General features: G+C 45.1%; 2 protein-coding genes across 12 annotated transcripts in view; one reads left to right on the top strand and one right to left on the bottom strand.

Annotated features, from left to right (window-relative positions):
- The window catches only part of LOC101096867 (phosphatidylinositol 3,4,5-trisphosphate 3-phosphatase TPTE2), a 206,431-nt gene extending 204,485 nt beyond the window's left edge, over window positions 1-1,946 (top strand). For all 6 annotated transcript variants that reach the window (XM_045052406.1, XM_019825824.3, XM_045052408.1 and 3 more), the window contains one exon: window positions 1,672-1,946. In XM_045052406.1, the coding sequence (XP_044908341.1) occupies window positions 1,672-1,786 (115 nt within the window). In that variant the 3' untranslated portion in view covers window positions 1,787-1,946. The remainder of the gene's footprint in view (window positions 1-1,671) is intronic.
- A 1,773-nt stretch (window positions 1,947-3,719) lies between these two features.
- SLC25A15 (solute carrier family 25 member 15) overlaps window positions 3,720-23,052 on the bottom strand; it is a 62,329-nt gene continuing 42,996 nt past the window's right edge. For all 6 annotated transcript variants that reach the window (XM_045052431.1, XM_045052430.1, XM_045052427.1 and 3 more), the window contains 5 exons: window positions 17,326-17,584; window positions 12,300-12,437; window positions 8,462-8,631; window positions 7,412-7,570; window positions 3,720-5,941 (listed from right to left, as the gene is read on the bottom strand). In XM_045052431.1, coding sequence (XP_044908366.1) covers window positions 5,817-5,941; window positions 7,412-7,570; window positions 8,462-8,631; window positions 12,300-12,437; window positions 17,326-17,584 — 851 coding nt within the window. In that variant the 3' untranslated portion in view covers window positions 3,720-5,816. The remainder of the gene's footprint in view (window positions 5,942-7,411; window positions 7,571-8,461; window positions 8,632-12,299; window positions 12,438-17,325; window positions 17,585-23,052) is intronic.

The following is a 23,052-nucleotide window of genomic DNA, read 5'->3' as shown; positions in this document are numbered from 1 at the left end:
ATGGTAATAAAGCCCTCCCATGCAAGTTTAGTAGGAGTCTGCTCAGTACCCTGTGGGAGGTCCTCCCAATGTGTTAATTTACCTAGACCGACCACCCACTAAATTCTATGCCCCAAAGGAAGGCATCTTCTAGGGAAGCTGCAGCTAGTTTAAAGGTGATTGACACACTTAGATCTAGGACAGAAGTTAGAAGACACAGTAAGCATTAATGAAGACCGCTTTAATAGTCCCCCATTTAAAAATGACTTTCTTGGGGTGACTGGGTGGCTCCAAGTCTTGACTTTGGCTCAGGTCATGATCTCACATTTGTGAGTTCAAACCCCGCATTGGGCTCTGTGCTGACAGCACAGAGTCTGCTTGGGATTCTCTGCCCCTCCCCTGTTCATGCTCTCTCTCGAAAAGAAAAGAAAAGAAAAGAAAAGAAAAGAAAAGAAAAGAAAAGAAAAGAAAAGAAAAAAAACCTTTCCCAGTTTAGTTATTAGAAAATCATTTTTAAGCTTATTTTTTAAAAAGTATATTGAGTGGGGGAGGGGCACACAGAGAGGGAGACAGAGTCCCAAGCAGGATCCGCACTGTCAGCTCGGACCCCAAAGTGGGGCTTGACCCAGGACCCAGGAGATCATGACCTGAGCCGAAACCAAGAGTCAGAGGCTTAACCAGCTGAGCCACCTAGGCACCTAGGAAAGTTTTTTTAAAAAAGTAATTATTAACTGAGGATTATTATTCCAAGAAAACTTCTACTTGTCTGGAAACTCATTCCTGAGTCTAGGCATTCTCTAGAATTCTAGTCCTCTAGTACTTTAAGGAGTATTTGTTCTTCAGCGCTGAAAATTTGAGGTGGATTGTTATCACCATACCGTAATCATCATCCAATACAAAAAGGGAAAAATATTCCAGAACCGGAGTTTTGAGGTAGCTGTGACTGTATGTGGCATGAATTGACAGTTCCCATTACATATAATCCCACCCTTTTCTTCAAATCTGACCACCTCCTCTCACACCTCAAGTCCAGTAAAGGCAACAGTAAGTTGAATATCTGGTCTACATCCTTCTGATGCACCTATTTAATGGATAGAGTGAACTTTGGATTTGATGGGGGAATTTTTACCAATTTTTCCCTGGGTGTATACAAACAATAAACTTTGACGCCCAACATGAGCCAAGCCCCTCAGTCGAGATCTGGGTGAAACTTCATTGGGTGTTACTCTTCCAAAGTGGTTCTTGCCACTGGGCACAATTTTTTCCTTTAAGACACATTGATCATACTAGAGAGGCAATGAGTTAGAAACCTATAAAAGTGAGGAGAGAAGTGATCTCATTTTCCCTACTGCTTGGTATAGCTGTTTTATTAGCTGCAAGGTGGTTAACTGGTCAAAAATGCCTCTGTCCTCCTTTAAAAGACTCGGTATTTTATTACTTGGTTTTAATACACACCTAGTCTCTCTGGAGGGTTTCACGTGGCAATTTATTAATGTCAAATGTCCTTAATCCTATAAAAGGCAATGTGAAAAGAATCGGTGATGTGTAATTACCGATGATTAAGATTTGCTTGGCTGTGGAGAGGTGCGGGGAGCTGGCTGGAGGGGATCGGACAGAGGCTGCGACTAACCGTGGCAGGTGGGTCTCCTTTTTTACCCTTCTGTGCTTGCAACGATGTTTCTGCTTTTCTAGGCTTTATCTTTCAAGAAATGAATTGGATAATCCCCATAAACCAAAAACATGGAAAATTTACCGTCCAGAGTTTGCGGTCGAGGTATTTTTTGATGAGGTCGTAGCTGGCACCTAATTAAGCGTAGTTCCCTTTCTCGGACAGAATCATGTTCTTCACAATCCCTGCCACATATTTGTAGCTTCTAAACCTCCTTCCTTGCTGGTATACTTATATTTACATTCATGTACATATGTTTTTGCCAAACCTATTAAATACATACAAAGTAACATCTCAAGGGTGCTTCTTACTTTCTGAAGGAGTTAGGTCATGTTTGCGAGAACTAACGTTCTTATGTACTATGTTCCAAATTATCACTTTGAAGAACCTTTAAATAACAAACCTTAATTCTTAAATATTTTATGATTCCTCCCAATAATCTGAGTTTACTTATCTGAAAATACAAGTATTCCCTGCTTTGTTTTACATTTTAATTTCAGATCAGAAAGGTCACTTCTGTTTTCTTCCTCTGCTTGATTTATAAACTACTTAACAAACATCAGACTGGCACAGAGACTTGCTTGTTTTCAACCCAGAAAACTGTGCACACAAGCAGACCCACCAGTGCATGGGCTAATTACACATGCAGACTTCGGGGAGGGCACGGGAATCTCGGTAAACACAAGCAGCGGTTACTGAATATTCTATTTATTTTTGCACCTTCACGAGTGAAGTCAAAGGAAATGTTTGCCTAGAGAAATCTAGATTCTTTTAAAGTCCACCTCCTTCTTCACCAACCCTGCTCACAGCCAAGTTCACTTAAGTTTAGGGAACTCTGTGAAGGAAGGTCATCTTTGCATTGCAAGTATCGGTTAGTCCTGTGTCCCCAGGGAATCGTTTTCTCTTACTATTTTATTCCAAGTACCTTCCCCGTCATTGTACCTTGACTGTCCTTATTTATGAACATGGCATGAAAGGTTCACTTTTTCCCTCCAGTCAGCCCACAAGGGGTCCCAGCTGCCAGTGCAGCAACCTACCTGAAGGCTCCTTTTGGAGGAAAAGTCTTTCAAGTTCTCAACGTGTTAGGACTACATTACTTCCTGTAATTTGTGACAGGAATGTGTTGCAGCAGAACAGCTGGTACTGTTTCCTTTAAATTTTTTTAATGTTTAATTTTGAGAGAGAGAGCGAGACAGTGCAAGGGGGGAGGGGCAGAGAAAGGAGACAGAATCTGAAGCAGGCTCCGGGCTCTGAGATGTCAGCACAGGGCTCAAACTCACAAATGGCCAGGTTATGACCTGAGCTGAAGTCAGATGCTTAACCAGCTGAGCCACTCAGATGCCTCTGTACTGTATCCTTTAAAACCCATGCAGCAGTGAGCTACAGCGGGCAGATCAGGTGGCAGGCTTAGGTCAGTGGGAAAATACCGAGCTGGCTCAGTGAGGAGCAGTAAGGTCTAGCCCTTCTCAATACTGGCAAGAAGGACGGAAGGAAACCCCCATTAAGTCTCTTGTTTTTTGAAGTATCATAGCCGGGGTTTCTCTTCTCTAACCCTCTAAGGTGCATCAAGATTCCTGGCCCTTATGAGGTGCCACACTGTCGTGCTTTTGCTCCTATAAAGAGATTTTATGGGAGGTTTCCACCTTAGAACCCAATGTAAATACTTCCTTTGAACAACTCGAAAAACTTACATCATAATACATCAGAACGATACCAGTTTTCTTAAATAGAATTTACTACCCTGAATAGAATTATCCAAAACTGAATAGCAAGTTTCACTATTTTTTAGAAATAGAACAGCATCCTGCCCCATCAGAAACATCACAGGTACCACCTGGCAGAGGGAGATTAATGCTAGCGGGCCAAGTTTCACAACTGCAGTGTAATAAAGAACACATTTTTGTCAATTTACTTACAGTGAAATTATTTTACATCAGGAATGATGCTGACCAAAAAAAAAAAAAAAAAATGCTCATTGCAATGAAGCCACCACCTTGAAACCTTACTATACTCTTAAGCAGTCCTGACAGTTGGTTCTTAGCATGTAAAATACTTAAAACAACTCATGTACTCAAATTTTAGGTAAATAATTTAATGATAGAACACCAGAATTGCTTTAAACACACAACTTCAACTTACTATTTTTGGAGTACAGATCTGAAATGGTACAAATTGTATTCAAATACTGAACCATGAATTAAGCAAATAGAATGGAAAAAAAAATTCCCCTGATTTAGGTTTCATTCCTTACTCTCTTCCTTGCCTCGGACTGCTACTATTGCAGATGTTTAGTTGAATCTTAAAAGGACAACGTATGAGAAGGTCCCCTGCCAACAGGCCTAACTCAGATGGGCTCACGGATTCTCAGGTAGCTCACTTCCTGCTGGAAGCCAGCCCCGTTTTCTATTTTGCTTCGGTCCAGGCCTGTTCAGATGAAGCACCACTCAGTAGCTACTGACCACTTAAGGTATGGAGAGAAAAGGTAGAAAAAGGACTTTCTTTCAAAGAAAACGCAGGTGGCTGACCAGCCATTGCTCCAGAGTCCATCAGGCACAACACTGAGCACCCCTCCCCAAATGTCCACAGCAGCCCCCATGGGTGAGCATGTCACTTCCCTGACCCTCCTGCTTTGGGCATGTCAGAAGCTTTGCAGAACACAAAGCTTAAGGAAACCGGAGGTTTCACGCAAGGCTTTCATCGTGCCAACAAGGACAGAAGCACACGGGACAGACACAGGTCAGCCTGCTTAAAAACACTTGTTACCGAGAGAGTCCTTGCTGGTCTTGGAGCAGCACGGAATGATGGGGCTGGCCTAAGTGGTGACAAGAAGGATCCTCTTAGACCAGGTGACCTGAGCTTCTGTGGTTGTTGTTAGTGCATACATATGGCAGAACTTAATTACTCGGCTTGTTTCCTTGCTTTATAAAGTCACCCCCTATATATAATCATCATGAGGATCCACTGACCGCTGGTACCAAATGTAAAAGGCTCCAACTCCGTAAGAAACATGGCAAGCAGTTACGGATCCCAAGATAAACTTCAGAAAGGGCCAGCCCCGACATCACTCACTGTGGAGGACACGCACTATGTTGTGTCCAGTTCCATCGGAGAGAGGACTCTGCCCACGAGCACCATCACTCAGTCACCAGCCAGGGAAAAGGGCTTCTCTTGGCTTTGGCACTCTGCTCCCTGGAAGGGTTTCTGATCGGTGAGGCAATGAGTGAGTGTTCAAAAGTGGATCAACAGCCCATAGGTGGTCCAAAGGAATACTCTGGAATCCTACCCAGGCCAGGACCCAGAGACAGAAGCTAAGGGCTGCTGTCAGTCATTGGTCTTCACAAAGCAAAGCAGCACAGTCCCCTCCCCTCAGCCCCTTCCTCAACCTAAAGCCCAGCAGAGGGGAAGTTCTTTGGGAGGGGAGAAGGGAAGTCGGCACAGGTAAGGCTACGCCGCTCTAGGCCTAGATCCCACCTAGAATGTGGCCCCATCTAGAAAATGAATGGCACTATTTTAATAGAACATCTTGGGAAATTCCAAGATGCTTACTCTAAATTTGTATCAGTAACACGGAAGCCACGCCAGTATGCAAGTGTGCTCTCCTCTACCAGTTCTAGATTGATATTTTAGTTTTCAAGCACCACAGGAAAACTTTTTAAAATTTTAGCTGCTTAGTGTAGTGCATGTGCTAAGCAGATTTTAAAAGAGACCCTACATCTACAATGAGTCAAGTATGCGTTTATAGCCGTTTCATGAACATGGTTACCTCTGGGTTTTTCTGGTGAGATCTGAGACTAAACATGGAACCAGCCTTGCTTTTTTAACAACATGCAACCATCCAAACTGCATGGACACATACAGGTTTATGCAAAAGCCCTGACAGAACTATATTTAGCCTTTCAGATTGGACATAGGGGCCAGCGGCTCACCCTAAATGCCCCACCGAGGACAAGAGCAGCAACTTTTCTATTTGATTACAGGCAAAAATTATAGGATATAAAATAGAGGCTCTTCCATAAAGTTTAAGATTTAGGGTAGGATAAGGGAAGACCAAAAAATAAAATTCTTATGAAACCAAAGTAATTCTACATTGGTCTTGTACTCCACGAAACCCTGAGATGAACTGTCGTCCTCAAACGCCGATACTTGGATCTAGGTTCACCAGGACACTTCAGTATGCTTCAAACTGGCTCATCATCAACTTCCTGCTGTACTCGTAGGCCAAAAATAGCGCCCCATTGGCAGGGAATGCTCGAATCATAGTAGGTTTCAGTCCAGAATATAAGGCCGTTATTCCTAGAAGACAAAAAGCGACCCAAGTCTGAGACATCACGTGAAACTGCAGAGCACAGGGCTGTGTACCTACAAATCCAGACAATACGCTACAAACCAGTAGGTGATGGAAGAACTTCCTTCCAGGTTTCCCTGGACTAACAGGAATGAAACGGACTAATGGAAACAAGGACAAGCGTCAGGCCTCCCAGCAAAGCTGGCAGATGCTCAGGTAACACACACTAATCTCATGCCTGGTTCATCCCCAGGAAATGGATCAGGCAGAGTGGAGGCCTCACCTGGCAGCCCAGGGCCCCCGGGGGGGCAGGGACCATAAGGCATCGGGCGAAGAGCACGGGCGCTTAAGTCCGAGTCCCGTGTCGACTGCTGGCACTGCCCAAGCTGCCTATGCAGATCCAGGTGGGTAAGGGAGGTGGGAGGACTCTGTGAAACTATCAAGTGTTCTGCAGCTTTGGGACATGAACCAAACTGTTGCCACACACCGTAACTGTGCTCTCGCTCAAAATCAAGACAAGGGCACCTGGGTGGCTCAGTCGGTTAAGCGTCCAACTCAGTTTTGGCTGAGGTCATGATCCCATCATTTGTGGAACTGAGCCCTGCGTCTGACTCTGAGCTGACAGTTTAGAGCCTGCTTGGGATTCTCTCTCTCTCTGGCCCTCCCCCACTCATGTTCTCATTCTCTCTCCCTCCTCCCCTGCCCCCACCCCCAAAAATAAACATTAAAAAAAAAATCAAGGGCCACCTGGGTGGCTCAGTCTGTTAATCGTCTGACTTCAGCTCGGGTCATGAACTCATGGTTCGTGAGTTCGAGCCCCACATCGGGCTCTGTGCTGACAGCTCAGAGCCCGCTTCAGATTCTGTGTCTCCCACTCTCTCTGCCCCTCCCCTGCATGTGCTCTGTCAAAAATAAACATTAAAAAAAAAATTTTTTTAATCAAGACAGAGAAGTTCACATCCCAAGTTGTATAGTGGATGCCAGAAGAACAGGTCTTGACTCACTAGTGGCATGAAACTGGCTTTATACAAACACCACCTGGAGAGTCTTTATATTCCTGTATAACTCTCAAAATGAATAGCAAATTGCCTTCAGGAGGACTTAGCATTAAGAATTTGTTGCGCGTTCCTTTAAATCCCTCAGTGTCTCTGTCAGAGGTCTTTTCTGATCCCATCTGTATTATGTAAAACAAATGGTGCGGCCTCAAAACATTCATCCCCTTGGACACAGACCGTATTTTAAAAATTCCCCCCAGGTGACTCAGAACAAAGACTCCTGGCCCAGAAGTGAAGAATAACAACTTCAAACATGGCTGAGGATGAAAGGGGTCTAAAGAAAGGGTGTGAAAACAGCACCAGGGCTGGAGAGAGGCGGCAGGGGGAGAGCGCAACCACACTCCCTGATCGACCTCGGGAAGGTTGGCGGAGAAACGACCACACTGGACACACCTACTCTGTTTCTAAAACGAGCGGACTCACCTTCATTTTTCACGATGCTTATCAAGGTTCCGACAAATCCGGCCTGTTTTCCAGACATGGAAAGGACTTGGATTCTGGATTTGACGCAATCCACTGGGTACACGGCCAGCCAGAGGCAGATTCCACCAACTCCACCGCTTAACATCAAAGGGACAGGGCCTAGGCGAGGAAATCAGCAAACAGCGTTTTGCCTCAAGACAGCATTTCCAGAGGTCAGGGTAGCAGCGGCTGCAGGCAGGTGCAAATAAAATTGCTAATGCGCAGAGCACAGTCCTCAGAAGGAGCGGCCAAAGCTCTGCGGGCACAAGGTCCCTTGCGGCACTCGGGGTCGGCCCCTCATCGTGCCAGGTCCGTGCTGATCACTGTGGCCTGTCTTCCAGAGGGCCGGCCCACACAGAAGCAGCACGCCCCGCCGGGAGGAATGAGAACGGTGGCCACTGAGACACAGGCACAATCTCTTCACCTCTCTCACTCTCAAGTGTTTCGATATTTTAATGCCTCACGGCCCTGATTCTTCCTTTACCATGAAAACCCAAATTGTCTTATTAAGCACAACGGTTAAGCCTGGGAGCTGCCGAACCCCAGAGTGAGTCCGAAACACTGAAGGGAGGTGTTTGAGAAAAAAAAGGAATCGTTCATGGGAGCCAAACGTGGCCATGGTTTGTCATGAGTCATGACATGAGTCAAGCAGCTCAATAGGATTATCTAGAAAGGACTACACTTTTCAGCGCTCTGGAAACACTCTTGAGATTTATTACCAAGTTTTAAGCTTACTGCAAAATCCTTTATGGGCCATTCACCCATTTATTGGAGATTTCCCACAGGGAAGGTAATTTTGATATTCTCCCCTAACACATGTTATTCCAGTAAAGAAGTTTGGGATGCACGGCTTCATCCCCATCCCGGGGACATTACCACACCGACAGGAAGGTGCCAAGTTCCCTGCCGGCCTCCAGAAACGCCAGACAGACTCCCACAGCACACCTGGCCACCACGCCACTCTGGGGCACAGCCCATCCCAGCCGACTGGGTCAACGTGGGCACACCTACCTAGTTCATCCTTCGATCTTCCTGATGCAAAAAACGACCTGCTCAGTTCGTAGCCGCCGAAGAAGAAGAAATAGCCTGGCACCTCGCGGAGTAAAGTGCTGGAGAGGCCGTGGTAGAAGCCCAAGGGGCCGTCCTTCCTGAGGACGCTCTTCACCACGGACCAGACTGTGCTGTGAGGAGACAGTGAGCCGCGCTTAGGGCAGGCAGCGGCTGATTCTAGAAACCAAGGGACCCGGATTCTGAGAACAGACGGCTTCTACTGAGAGGAAATCTCCGAGAAGCGCAGTTATTTTAGGACCAGTGTTCTCATAAACTATCCGATGACAAAGACATTTCATTAAAGTGCATTTGTACAAAGCTGGGTGTGCCCACCACACCCCCCACCAAGATTTCAACAGACTGCACCAGAACCCCGTCTCACACGGAAGCATGGTGTTCACACATCCCAAGTGGGCTGGGGATCGAGCCTACTCAGCAAAGGAGGGCCTGAGAGTACACATGGAAAAGGAGTTCCCTGGAGTTTTGGAAAATCAGGTGCTCCGGCCGTGGACAAAACAAGCGATGGACCCGGACCAGAACGGACGTGGCAAAGGGAGCTCACAGAGTTCCTTTTGGCTAACTGCTGGGCTCACATCACATGCAATGACTTTTGTAGCACACACGAAGCAGAAGGGAAAGACGCAGACAGCACCGGGCATCACTCCCAGCCCTCCCACCCAAGGACCCCTCTCTGGAGGGGCTCTTCAGGAATCTGCCCCACAGCTCCCCCCACCCCCGCCCCGTGTGAAGGACCCTCCGAAGATGTGCAAATAAAATCCAACCCCGTTTGGCAAGCAGAGAAAGAGAGGTTTGTGAAAGCCAGATAAGCTTTTTTTTTTTTTTTTTTTTTTATGGCTTGTATCCTCTGGCCCTCAATAAACAAATTCCTTAGTTCTTCATTTGAAAATAAAAAGTGCATTCATACATTCTAGAGGTCGTTATCAAAGATGTAAGAGAGCCAATACCCATCTTTTTCCAACAGCAAATGAGTGAAATTACAATAAGGAGCTGTACAAACTCAGCAAAAATAAAATGGTGTTGTATTTGCCCAGGCCCCTACCTCCCACCAGTCCTACCCTCCCCAACCTTTGTTTTGAACTGATGTGTACTGAGGCACTTGGTTCAGGTGCTTCAGGTTTGTTTTCCTCTGTGCTAGTACTGGGAAATGAACAACGGAGTAAATGTTACTTGAAGGCAAGACAAAGGAAATTCTTAGAAATACCTGGAGGGTGGGGCACCTGGGTGGCTCAGTCTGACTTTGCCTCAGGTCATGATCTCACGGTTGGTGAGTCTGAGCCCCACATCAAGCTCTCTGCTGTCCTCAGAGAGCCCGCTTTGGATCCTCTGTCTCCTCCCTCTGCCCCTCCCTGCTTGTGCCCTCTCTCTCAAAAAAATTCCTGTAGGGCAAGAAGCACCAAGAATTTAGTTTTTCAAGAAGTAGGTATGTAATAATTTTTATTTCAAGCTGCTCAGAGCCTTGTAGCAGCCGGGATGCAGGACACTTTCTGCTAGACCCCTCTTCCTGACGGTGGGCACCATGGCAGGCTTTACCCATCAGAAAAACAGTACCAGAAACACCTGCTCAGTGCAGTGTAGAGAACCCCTCGCTTCTCACTTAGCTCAGCAGGTGACCCTGGCTTGGACCAGTGGAGGATCAAACCGAAGGTAATAAAAGGCCTTTCAGAAGGCTTCCTCAGGCATCACCTACTGGCCAGGTCCTTCCTGCAACTCAGCTCCCATTCTACAATGGGAATGTAACAAAGTAATTCAACTCAGTGCCTTTGAATCCAAGTTTTAACCCTAAGCTACTATACCCCTGCGTGGGCACTGCCACACCTAAAATACAGTCAACCGATATTTACTTTTGTGCAAGGTATCCAGTTTCCTAAGTCTTTGGCCCCAATATTTACTTTCTTAAAAGTACCTTAAACTACTAAGGGGCATGAGAGCAACTTTCTGGGTGTTGTTAATGTTCTACCTCTTGATCTGGGCCCTGGTTTCAACTATGTTTGTTTTAGGACTATAGAACCCCACACTTATGATTTCTGCATATGTATTATAGTTCAATAAAAAGTTTTAAAGACTTACATTTTTGGACCCCTAAGCTAGGACTAGATTCAAACTGGCTGTAATGAATCTCAAGGGTACAGGATATAGAGCTCTGTTATACAAACACCATCCTCACTAGGAGGAGACTAACTCTGTAAATGGCTGATTTATCTGTTTTTTTCCCAGCAGATTTACAGACTTTGAGTAAACCACACTGACGAGAACTTTGGTCAGCCAGATGTTAAGATAAATAAACAAGTGTTGAGATTAACAAAGACAATAAATTGCTTGAGAATCCAAATAAATCATACTGTATATGACACACTCTCATGAGGTAACTAGAATCTATTTTAAAGACTGAAGGGGAAAAGGATAAAAAGATTCCAAGGGTACATGTACCCCAATGTTTATAACAGCATAATGAACAATAGCCAAACTATGGAGAGAGCCCAAGTGTCCACTGACTGATGGATAAAGATGTAGCGTGTGTGTAAATATATACACATTGCCATTTGCAATGATGTGGATGGAGCTAGAAGGTATTATGCTAAGCAAAATAAGCCAGAGAAAGACAAATACTATATTATTTCACTCATATGTGGAATTTAAGAAACAACACAGATGAACATGTGGGAAGGGCAGGGGAAGAGAAGGGAGGGAAACAAACAAGAGACAATGACAGAGAACAACCTACGGGTTGACAGAGGGAGATGGGTGGGGGGATGGGCTAAATGGGTGATGGGCATTAAGGAGGGCACTTGGGATGAGCACTGGGCATCATAGGTCAGTGATGAATCACCTAATTCCACTCCTGAAACCAATACTGCACTGTATGTTAACTAAAATTTAAATTTTAAAAATTTTTGGAAGAATTTGCTTATAGAAAAAAGATAAAGAAGACTTAAACATGATTAACTAATGTGGCCTAATAGATGTATAAGAATACTATGTTCAATAAATGAATATATGGTCTCATTAAAAGACTGAGGGGGAAGGGCACCTGGGTAGCTCAGTTGGTTGAGTGTCAGACTCTTGATTTTGGCTCAGGTCATGGGATTGAGCCCCGTGTTGGGCTCAGTGCTGAGTGTGGATCCTGCTTGGGATATTCTCTCTCTCTCTCTCTCTCTCTCTCTCTCTCTCTCTCTCTCTCTCTCTCTCTCAAATAAGTAAATGAAAAAATGAGGCAATATTTATTAGAAAAAAAAAGACTGAGGAGGAGAGTGGGTTGATGGTCACAGAGTAGCTCACAAGGGCTCTGAGGAGTTTTTTTAGAACATGGGTCCTCTTTGGGTACATGTGAAGGATCAGGGAGGGAAGTAAGGAAGTTACCCTGGCATGTGGGGTGATCACCCATGTGAGACCTGGGAATGGCCATCAAATATTCATCTCCGAGCCCAAACTGATACTTATGAAGGCTCAGCTCTCAGACACGTTCCAAAGCTGTCTGCTATGTGCCTCCTACACAGCTGGGGATCATGCCTCACGCACTCAACACTCAGTATTAGCTCCTGGCTTACTTCCCAGCTATTAAATATCTGCCTACAATGCTCTGATGTGGGGGCGGGGGTGGGTGCAGCCATCACAGGCAGTCCGTCCAGAAAGTTATCCTCTGGCAGGGGAAAGAGTTCTGAAAACAGTATTTTGGAGCAGATAAATCCATTTCTCTCACTTAGTTTGAGTACAATATAAAATATACAAATACCGCAGCAAGGCAACAGAGACCCAACACTTGTGCCCAAGCAGTGCTTACTTATGGCTTCTGGCTATCTTTCCCGACGACTCCATTTCATGCATGGTCTGTAGTCGGCACTTCACGAGTTCAGTGGGGCAGAGCACGAGAGCAGCAAAGGCAGAGGCGAAGGAACCAGCGGCCGCGTTCTGCAGATCACTGGAAGGAGACGAGCCGTTATTCATTCATTCAGCGTTCGCCATGCAGAGCACTCGGGCAGTGAGGGACAGCCACCATCAAAGAGAGGAACACTTGGGAACCTGCACGTGGTGTTTCATCTAAGGGTCTCACAACCCTGGGAGGCTGACAGCAACGCCCCAACTGTCATGTGGCAACACAACACACAGAATACGTAGAACGCATGCTACTACCAAGTAGCAATACTAGGATTCAAACGCAGGTCTGCCTGACTGCAAAACCCATGCTCCTTTCATCAGTCATAGTGCTATGCACCGAATGTATCCCCCACCCCCAAATTTCTATGCTGAAGCCTTAATCCCAACTATGCTGGTATTTCAGGAGGGACTTTGGAAGGTAATCAGACGGAGAGGAAATCGCAAGGGTAGAACCCCCAGGATGGAATCAGTGTCCTTATAAGAGACCACCTAGCTCTCTCTCCACCCACTGAGGACACAGCAAGAAGGTGTCCCTCTACAAACCAGGAAGTGGACCCTTACCAGACACCAAATCAACCAGCACTATGACCTTGGGCTTTCCAGTCTCCAGAACTGTGAGAAACAAAGGTTTGTTTAAACCAGCCAGTTTGCAGCCACTCTGGAAAACAGTGTGGAGGTTCCTCAAAAAATTAAAATTAGATCTACCCTATGACCCAGCAATAGCACTGCTAGGAATTTACCGAAGGGATATAGGAGTGCTGACACACAGGGGCACTTGTACCCCAATGTTTATAGCAGCACTTTCAACAATAGCCAAATTATGGAAAGAGCCTAAATGTCCATCAACTGATGAATGGATAAAGAAGATGTGGTTTATACACATAATGGAATACTACTTGACAACGAGAAAGAATGAAATCTGGCCATTTGCAGCAACATGAATGGAACTGGAGAGTGTAATGCTAAGTGAAATAAGTCAGGCAGAAAAAGATAACCATGTTTTCACTCATATGTGGATCCTGAGAAACTTAACAGAAGACCAGGGGGGAGGATATGGGGGGGCGGGGAAAGTTAGAGGGAAGGAGGCAAACCATAAGAGACTCTTAAATACTGAGAACAAACTGAGGGTTTATGGGGGGTAGAGGAGAGGGAAAAGTGGATGATGGGCATTGAGGAAGGCACCTATTGGGATGAGCACTGGGTGTTGTATGGAAACCAATTTGACGATAAATTATGTATAAAAAAAAAAACCACCCAATTGATGGTATTTTGTTACAGCATCCAGAAGACACAATGACATATAAAACAAAATCAAAAGGGGAGGAAGGGGGGGGAGGAAGAGAAGAGGGGGTGGGGGGGAGGAGAGAGGAAAAAATCACCCATACTCCCACCACCACCCCAAAGGCACCCATTATTAATACTTCAGAGTATCTGCCACTAAGCTTTATAAAACTAGGTTCCAAGGCTATCCCCACATGCCCAAAAATCCAACCTGGAGCAACCAGATATGTAACGTAACTGCCCAGATGAAAGCCCGGGATGAATTTTTAACCATAAAGCTGCTCATCGCAAAGTGTCTTCCCAGTTCCGCTGACCTCCTGACCTCAGCAACAGAGGGCACCAGGAGGCTGCAATAGTACTGAAGGAGGGGGTGAAGCCAGTGCCAGTCAGCAAGCTCGACAGTTGGAGGCAAAAAGGCTAAGTCGGAAATCTAAATGGAGGAACGCACAGAAACCGGAAGTATTCACCTCACCTCAAAAGGGTTTGGTACCACTGGCCACAGTCACCAGCAGGGCTGTGAAATTAAGGTCCGATGAGTCCAAAAATATGGGGGAAAGCCTGAGAAATCTGTGAGTGTTCATGGGGGCCAGAAAATAAGACCCTTTCCAACCTGGGCAGTGTTCTGCCACAGGAGCTCAGCTGGCACATGGGGTTGGGCAAGGAAGCAGCAAGAGGCTCACAGCAGGACAGTGGGCTCCCTGACACTCCCCCATTAAATGCCAGCATACCACTGTCACTGGACAACTGGGATGACACCCCCCCCGGGGGGTAAGCCCCCCAGGTGACTGCCCTGGGTAGAGATCCCAACAATTTTCCTCCAAACCATGAGCAAGAGCCTAATAGACCTAACATGTTCACTCATCCTCAAGTTATGTCCAACAGTTACATAAACTGACGTCAGACGTTAGTATAAAATCAAGGGCTTCCTCCAATCTCAGCCCCCTCTCCTATCCCCAGGTGACCTGGCCTCGGTGCTGCGGGCAGACAGAAGGAGGGTGCCCCGGGTCCAGCCGGTCGGCTGCACACCCAGGTCTCAGAATAGCTGGCCTGGAGGGAGGCTTCTTCCAGGAGCAAGACGCTGCTTTGAGTAGAGACTTGCTTTTTATTTCAGAGAATTAAATATCAGCCCATCACCTGGTGAGAGCCAGACACACGACTATCCTTGCTCTCAGCTTCTAGTGTGTGGAAAGTGCCCAACACCACTCACACTGTTCCTTCCCTGCCTTTCACTCCTGCTTAGCTGGTTGTCAACGCCAAAGCTTCAGGGGGTTTCTGCGGTCTTTCAGCCAGCCTGCAGATCCATACCTGGTCTCCCTCGGGGACTCTCTGTCAACTTGCGACAGGTGACAGTCAATTAGGGTCATTAACCAGAGTTGCCAAGTTTGCCGGAACAGAGGTGGCATCAATAAATGGGGACATCTATCAATCTAAGACACAATAATGGCTCAGCCACCCGAAGGAATACCGAGCATGCTGTTCCAGCGCAACAACAAGGCAAATCAGGTGTGCAATAGACTTTGGCTCTCTGATAAATACTCTCATCTTCCAGGGCACTAAATAAGGTAGGCCGGCCCAAGGCTGCACCTGCCGTAAAGGCGTTCAGAACTGGAACTGAAGCTTCAGTAGGCCTAGATGGGGTTTTGTAAGAATCCGCTGTTTGTCACCCCTTCAACAAACAAGTACCTGGACACGCCTGCTGTGTTTAGACCCCATGCAGCCAAAGGTCAAAGGAGAACTTGACTCAGGGTGGAATTTAAACCATGGACGGACAAATATTGACGAATTTGCTGAAATTCACAGTAGTTTCTTCCAAGCAGTGCCTTCCTTTCACTGCTTCTGCTGACTTATCTTTTCTCTAGACCTGACCCCTACCCACGGTCCAGAGCCCCGACTCTGGTCTTAGGGAAAGAACACCAGATGGGGGCCCAGAAGGCATGGGTTTGAGTCCTGCTCTCTGTTAGGAGCTCAGATAATATGATCCTAAGCCTGTCAGGATCTGCATGAAATTCTCCCCATCTGTAACACAATTAACACCATCCACCGGCTTTGCTGCTCTCGCAGGACATCAGTGAGGGCTAAAAACAAAAACAAAAAACACAAGAAAAACAAAAACGAACCAAAAAACCACGATAGCCGTGGGAGTCACAGCTCTGTCAACTCGAAGGTAGCATCTAAGGTAGCGTCTTCCCAACAGGCAATAACTACACACTGTTCTGAATGAGGAAAAAGCAGCCCTTTCCCACGCCAAGACCAAAAAAAGAGGAGGGTGCTGGGTTAGGCCAAGTGAAATAGGCCGGCTTCTTTGTTGCAGGACTTCCTCCGGGACCTCATGTGGCTGCTGTCTTCTCTGCAAGGCGTTCTCCTCTGGGGATGCTGCAGGGGACCTAAACCCCAGGTCTCCTCATGTAGAAAGTCTCCCCTCTTGAGCAGGGAGGGCGACACTCACTACAGTGTTCTTCCCATTGGTCTATCATGAGATCCCACCTTCTCCTCGTTTGTTTCTTGCGTATTTCTTTACTTCATCTCTTTTTTCTGACCCCTCTGTGCTGGAAGGTCCTAGAATCAGTGCGCAGCCCCCTACAGAAGCTATCTCCCTGGGTGATTTCATCCAGTCCCCTTAAAAAACAAGTTCCATCCATCAAGACAAAATTCCCGCCTGCAAAAGGGCACGTCTTAAAGACCACTAGGCACCTCCAGGGAACTTCTGGACAAAAGGGACCTACTTTTAGTCAAGTGGGACCCGAGTTGCAATAGGGTTTCCAATTCCTACCAACACAACCCGTAAGAACCATCCAGCTGATACATTTAAGTGATTTTAAAAAATTCAACGTTCAGAAAAGGGATGGCTACACATCCCAGTGTTTCCCGAGTTCTTCCTAGTTGCTGTGTACGTAAATATCCAAGGGATGGCCAAGCACATGGCAGAGTCTGACGTTTGGGGCAGACATGGCCAAACAGGTTCATCTCCATCTTCTGAGATGCTGCCGACTCTTCCTAAAATTCCAAGGGTCTCTCAGACTGGCTCAGGCAGCTTCTTCCAATCCTCCGCATTTTGCCGATGAAGTGGAATCCCAAACGTGGCTCCCAGGCTGCATCTGTGGCTCTGGTTCAGCACCTGTGCCCACAAGAGAAGTAGTACCACCTGCAGCATCTGAAAAGCATCTTCGTGAAGGACACCAATACGTAAGGGTGTCTCCTTCTCCATGGTACATTACAGGCAATCCTCGTCCTGCAGAATTCGTGGTTTGCAAGTTTTATAGGATGACAATGTATTCCTCCATAACCAGAGAGAAAGTGGGTTATTTTAAAAAAGGAAACATCCTTCCCATAAGGTATCACAAAAATCTTGACTATACAACAACGTTGTCTTTTAAATTTTTTTTTTAATATTTATTTTATTTTTAAGACAGTGAGAAAGAGAAAGACAGAGCATTAGCAGGGGAGGGGCAGAGAGAGAGGGAGACACAGAATCCGAAGCAGGCTCCAGGCTCTGAGCTGTCAGCACAGAGCCCGATGCAGGGCTTGAACCCACGAACCGTGAGATCATGACCTGAGCTGAAGTCGGACGCTCAACCGACTGAGCCACCGGGCGCCCCCAACAATGTTGTCTTTTGAAACAAACTGAGCAGGTATTAGTGCCCACGACTCACCTTAGCTTGGCCTGCTTTTCCAATCCAACCACTTTCCGCACCACCTGTTGGCAGAAGCCGTAGCACATGAAGAGGACAGAGTTCTCGGCGATGTTGGCAATCAGCGCCGGGCTGGTCCCCTTGTAGAAGCCGCGGAAGCCCACTTGGGAGTAGGTTTTCAGGCAGCAGTCGGTGAGGCCCCTGTACAGGTCGGGGAACGTCTGCATCTTCACTTTCACGGTGTCAAAGGGCTGCCCGGTCAGTACACATGCCGTGCCCCCTACAACCAGGACAGAAATCTCCAGCACGAGTCTACGTGTGTTAGAGTGCAGCCTCAAATACCCACAGAAACGAGAGGGGAGCAGCCTACCCCAGGGCTTACTTACACTTGTGTTCATTCGACTTCTTCCTCCCCCAAACCTTCGAGCCCAGTCCAATAAACAACACAGGGTTCCCAATGTGCCCGGCACCCAGCTACAGCCCTCAAAGAGCTCACCCTCGGTAGGAGACTGATGTGTGTTCAACAGTCAAAACCAGAGGATGCAAAAGAGTGGAGTGTGTTCTCAGGTGTCAGCAGTGGGGTCAGAGGGACCTGGGCTTGAGGCCTGGCTCTGCTGTGACATCCCAGACAAGCAATACCAGTTCTGAACCCTGGTTCCTCAATCAGCACGAGGATTAAATAAAAATGGAAGGAAAGACTTAACATAACGGCTGCTGCACAAGTGGTTAATAAATAGCACTTAGTCTCTGTGTACATGCAACCATATAAAAGGAGGGGAAAGAAAGTCTCGCAGGAGCTAATCACTCCCCTTTGCCTAATGCCCAGCCGTACTGATGATTATCCGAAAAACAGAGGAAGAAGCAATAGGTAAAGATGACAAGAGTCTGGCCAATCACTAAAGAGCTAAACTTTGACTCTGCTTAGTACAAATCACATATTTTTGCACTTTTATACTGTAAGACTTTAGAAAACAGCAAGATCAAAACTGCGTTAGAGGACTTCAATAAAAATTCTGAACATAAGGGAAATAACGAACTATAACCACCCTGTGATATCCCAGACCCCGGACTGGGTCAGCATTTGTGAAACGCCACAAGACTTCCATCTTTCTGGGCCCAAGAGGCCACCGTAGCTCAGACATTCCCTGCTTGTGTCAGGAAACATAACCATCGGATGAAGTTTTTAAAGCTTCATCAAAACTGAAGTCTTGGGGCCCCTGGGTGGCGCAGTCGGTTAAGCGTCCGACTTCAGCCAGGTCACGATCTCACGGTCTGTGAGTTCGAGCCCCGCGTCAGGCTCTGGGCTGATGGCTCAGAGCCTGGAGCCTGTTTCCGATTCTGTGTCTCCCTCCCTCTCTGCCTCTCGCCCGTTCATGCTCTGTCTCTCTCTGTCCCAAAAATAAATAAACGTTGAAAAAAAAATTAAAAAAAAAAACTGAAGTCTTGCATTAGATATTTAAGGAATGCAACTTCATAATCTGACATTACACATAGTTACCCCAACTGAACTGTGCAAAGCAAAGATAGGAGAGGTCCTGTCTCAAATAACCCCAAGTAATTACTGGCAGATAAAAAGACATTTTCAAGGAGTTCTGAAAACTGAACTCTTCTCTTAAGCAATCACAAGTGTGATCTCTGGGATCCTCTCCCTACTGTTCATTTCTTCTAGGAGAGTAAGGATACATTCCCACTGAATTAGTAGTTCTGAATTAGAATATAATTCAATAAGAGGTTGCTACTATTAGGGTTATTCTTTGCCAGGTATTGAGAAGAATAAAATAAGACCCTAAATCAAAAAATAATTTAATCACTTGAAAAGAGGAAGTGAATGTCAGCATGTTTAAAGAGGATACATAATCTAGGTAACCTAGATGCAGATACACTGAATAAAGCATTCAATTCAGAGCATCACAATTTTAACTGGAAGTTTCCATATTTTAACCCAGTCATCCCAAACAGTTCCACATCACAGGTTGCTAATAGACACATTTGTTGCATATCTGTAACAGTTACATTTCCAACAGAGAGAAGGTAGGAAGCTAGCACATTTTCAAATGCTTACAACAATTGTCTCCTCTCATCTATGGAGGTTAGTTGACTCTCCTGTAATTTACCACAAATGACACTGTCGAGGCACTGCCGAGCCCCACTCATGTGGATGAGGACTACTCTGAACACCAGCACCAGTCACTGAGACCTAGTAGGTGCTTAGATACCCATCAAGTATCCACGAAGCTATGAATAATTTACAGGAATATTTCTCCACTTACTTAGAGCACAGACCTCTGATCATCTCATTCTCCTTGAGAGACAAGTGGAAACAGCATCTGCATTTTTTTGTAGGTATCCCAACAGGCCCTGCATTTTATTCTGCAAGACAGGCACTCAGACTATGGTACACTCTACATTTCACAAAGGTCAGTGTTGTGGGTTTTCTCTGCTCTACACAACTGAGTCAGCAATGACTGGCAGGGCAGGGATGGTGTCAGTGGTGAAAGTAGGGAAGATAGAGCTAAAGACCAAAAAGCAGACCCTTGACCACCCTGTCCACCTATGCAAAACAGAGAATCTCAAACTCAGTGGAAGCAGTCAATAAATGTTCTGTTTAACAGCACTGGAAGCATAGCATTTTTAAAATATTCTAATGAAAAATGCTCTTGATGGACTAAATCCTCCAATCAAAAGACAGAGGGTAAGGAGGCCTGGCTGGCTTAGTTGGTAGAGCATGTAATGCTTGATCTCAAGGTTGTGAGTTCAACTCCCATGCCGGGTGCAGAGTTTACTTAAAGAAAAAAAGAGGGGGCGCCTGGGTGGTTCAATCAGTAAAGCGTCCCGACTTCAACTCAGGTCATGATCACACAGTTCGTGAGTTTGGGCCCTGCATCAGTCTCTGCACTGACAGCTCGGAGCCTGGATCCTGCTTCAGATTCTGTGCTTCTCTCTTTCTCTGACATTCCCCTGCTAGTGCTCTGTCTCTCTCTCGGTCTTAAAAATAAATAAACATTAAAAAAAGAAAAAAAGACACTGGGTGACTGAATCAATAACACACACACACACACACACACACACACACACACACACACACACACACACACAACATCTATATGCTGCCTACAAGAGACTCACTTCAGACCTAAACACACATACACTGAAAATAAAGGGGTGGAAAAACATTTAACATACAAAATAAGGCCAAAAAAAAAAAAAGCTGGAGTGTCAATACTTACACAAAATACTGTAAAACAAACACTGTAGCAAGAAACAAAGAAGGGCACTAGATCACGATAAAGGGATCAATCCAACAAAAGGATGTAACATTTATAAAGAGCTATGCACCCAACACAGGAACACCTAAATACATAAAGCAATTGTCATAAAGGGAAAAACTGACAGTAATATAATAGTAGAGGGCTTTAATACCCCAATTCCATCAACAGATCACCCAGCAGAAAACAAGGAAACAGTGATTCTGAATAAAACATTAGACCAGTTGAACATAACCTATACACACAGAACGTTCCATCCAAAAAAAGAAGAATACACATCCTTTTCAAGTACACATAGAACATTCTCCAGAATAGATCTTATGTTAGGCCACAAAACAAATCTCAATACATTTTAAGAAGACTGAAATCAGGGCACCTGGGTGGCTCAGTAGGTTAAGCGTCCAACTCTAAATAGCAGCTCAGGTCATGATCTTGCAGTTGTGAGATCGAGCCCCACATTGACTCCACACTGAGCAGGAAGCCTACTTGGGCATTCTCTCTCTCCCTCTCTCTCTGCCCCTCCCCCACTCGCTCATGTGTGTGCACGCTCTCTCAAAATAAAATTTAAAAAGACTGAAATCATATCAAGCATCTTTTTGACCACAACAGTATGAAACTTGAAACCAATCACAAAAACAAGACAAAGAAGAAACGAATGCAGGGAAGCTAAACATAAGCTACTAAACAATGACTGGGTTGACCAAGAAATCAAAGGAGAAATTTAAAAAAGCATGGAGACAAATGAAAATGAAAACAAAATGATCCAAAATCTTTGGGATGCAGCAAAAGTAACTCTAAGAGGGAAATTTATAGCAATACAGGCCTACCTAAAGAAACAAGAAAAATCTCAAACAATCTAAGCTTACACTCTAAAAGAGCTAGAAAAAGAATGAAACCCAAAGACAGTAAAAGGAAAGATCAGAGCAGAAATATGAAAGACTAAAAAATAAAAGATACATAAAATGAAGAGCTAGTTCTTTGAAAAGATAAACAAGATTTATAAGCCTATTGCCAGATTCATTAAAAACAAAAACAAAAACAAAAAAAAAAGAGGCCTCTGGGACACCTGGGTAGCTCAGTCCATTGAGCATCTGACACTTGATTTCAGCTCAGGTCACGATTTCTTGGTTTGTGAGTTCAAGCCCCACATTGGGATTCTATCTCTCCCTCTCTCTCTGCCCCCCGCCCCTGCTTGTACTCTCTCTCGCCCTCAAAATAAATAAACTTTAAAGAAAAAAAAAAAGAACTCAAAATCAAAAATGAGAAGGAATAAATAAGAACTAAAACCACTAGGATGCCTGGCTGGCTCAGCCTGTAAAGCATATGACTCTTGATCTTAAGGTTGTGAGTTCAAGCCCTACATTGCACATGGAGCCTACTTTAAAAAAAATTTAGGGGCACATGCACCCCAATGTTTATAGCAGCACTATCAACAATAGCCAAAGTATGGAAAGAGCCCAAATGTCCATCGATGAATGGATAAAGAAGATGTGGTGAGTGTGTGTGTGTATGTATATACATGTCTATACATACACACACCACCCATACATAATGGAGTATTACTCAGCATTCAAAAAGAATGAAATCTTGCCATTTGCAACTACGTGGATAGAACTAGAGGATATTATGCTAAGCAAAATTCGAGAAAGACAAATATCATATGACTTCACTCATATGAGGACTTTAAGAGACAGAACAGATGAATTTAAGGGAAGGGAAACAAAAATAATATAAAAACAGGGAGGGGGGCAAAACAGAAGAGACTCAAATATGGAGAAGAAACAGAGGGTTACTGGAGGGGTTGTGAGGGGGGGGATTGGCTAAATGGGTAAGGGGAATTAAGGAACCTACTCCAGAAATCATTGTTGCACTATATGCTAATTTGGATGTAAAGTTAAAAATTTTTTTTAAAAGGCTAAAAACCAAAAAAAAATTTTTAAATGGACACCAGAGAAATACAAAGGATTATAACATTATGAAAAATTATATGCCAACAAATTAGACAACTTAAAAGAAATGGATAAATTCCTAGAAACCTGTAATCTTATAAATCTGAATCAGAGACAGAAAAAAATTGAACAGACCAACAGACCAATTACTGGTAATGACATTGAATTAAAAAAAAAAAAACAGAAACAAAAAATTCCCAACAAACAAAATTCTAGGACCAGATGGATTCACAGGTGAATTCTACCAAACATTTAGAGAAATACCTATTCTTCTCAAACTATTCTAAAAAATAGAAGAGGAAGGAAAACTTCCAAATTCATTCCATGAGGCCAGCACTATGCTGATATCAACAACAAAGACAGACACCATGTAGGGGTGCCTAGGTGGCTTAGTCAATTAAGTATCCAACTTCAGCTCAGGTCATGATTTCTCAGTTCACAAGATCAAGCCCCACATTGGGCTCTGTACTCACAGCTCAGAACCTGGAGCCTAATTCAGATTCTGTGTCTCCCTCTGTCTCTGCCCCACCTCC

This window comes from Felis catus, chromosome A1, assembly GCF_018350175.1.
Source record: "Felis catus isolate Fca126 chromosome A1, F.catus_Fca126_mat1.0, whole genome shotgun sequence".
Taxonomy (NCBI): Eukaryota; Metazoa; Chordata; class Mammalia; order Carnivora; family Felidae; genus Felis; species Felis catus.
Note: the sequence above shows the minus strand (reverse complement) of the source record. Positions and strands in the feature narration are given on the sequence as shown.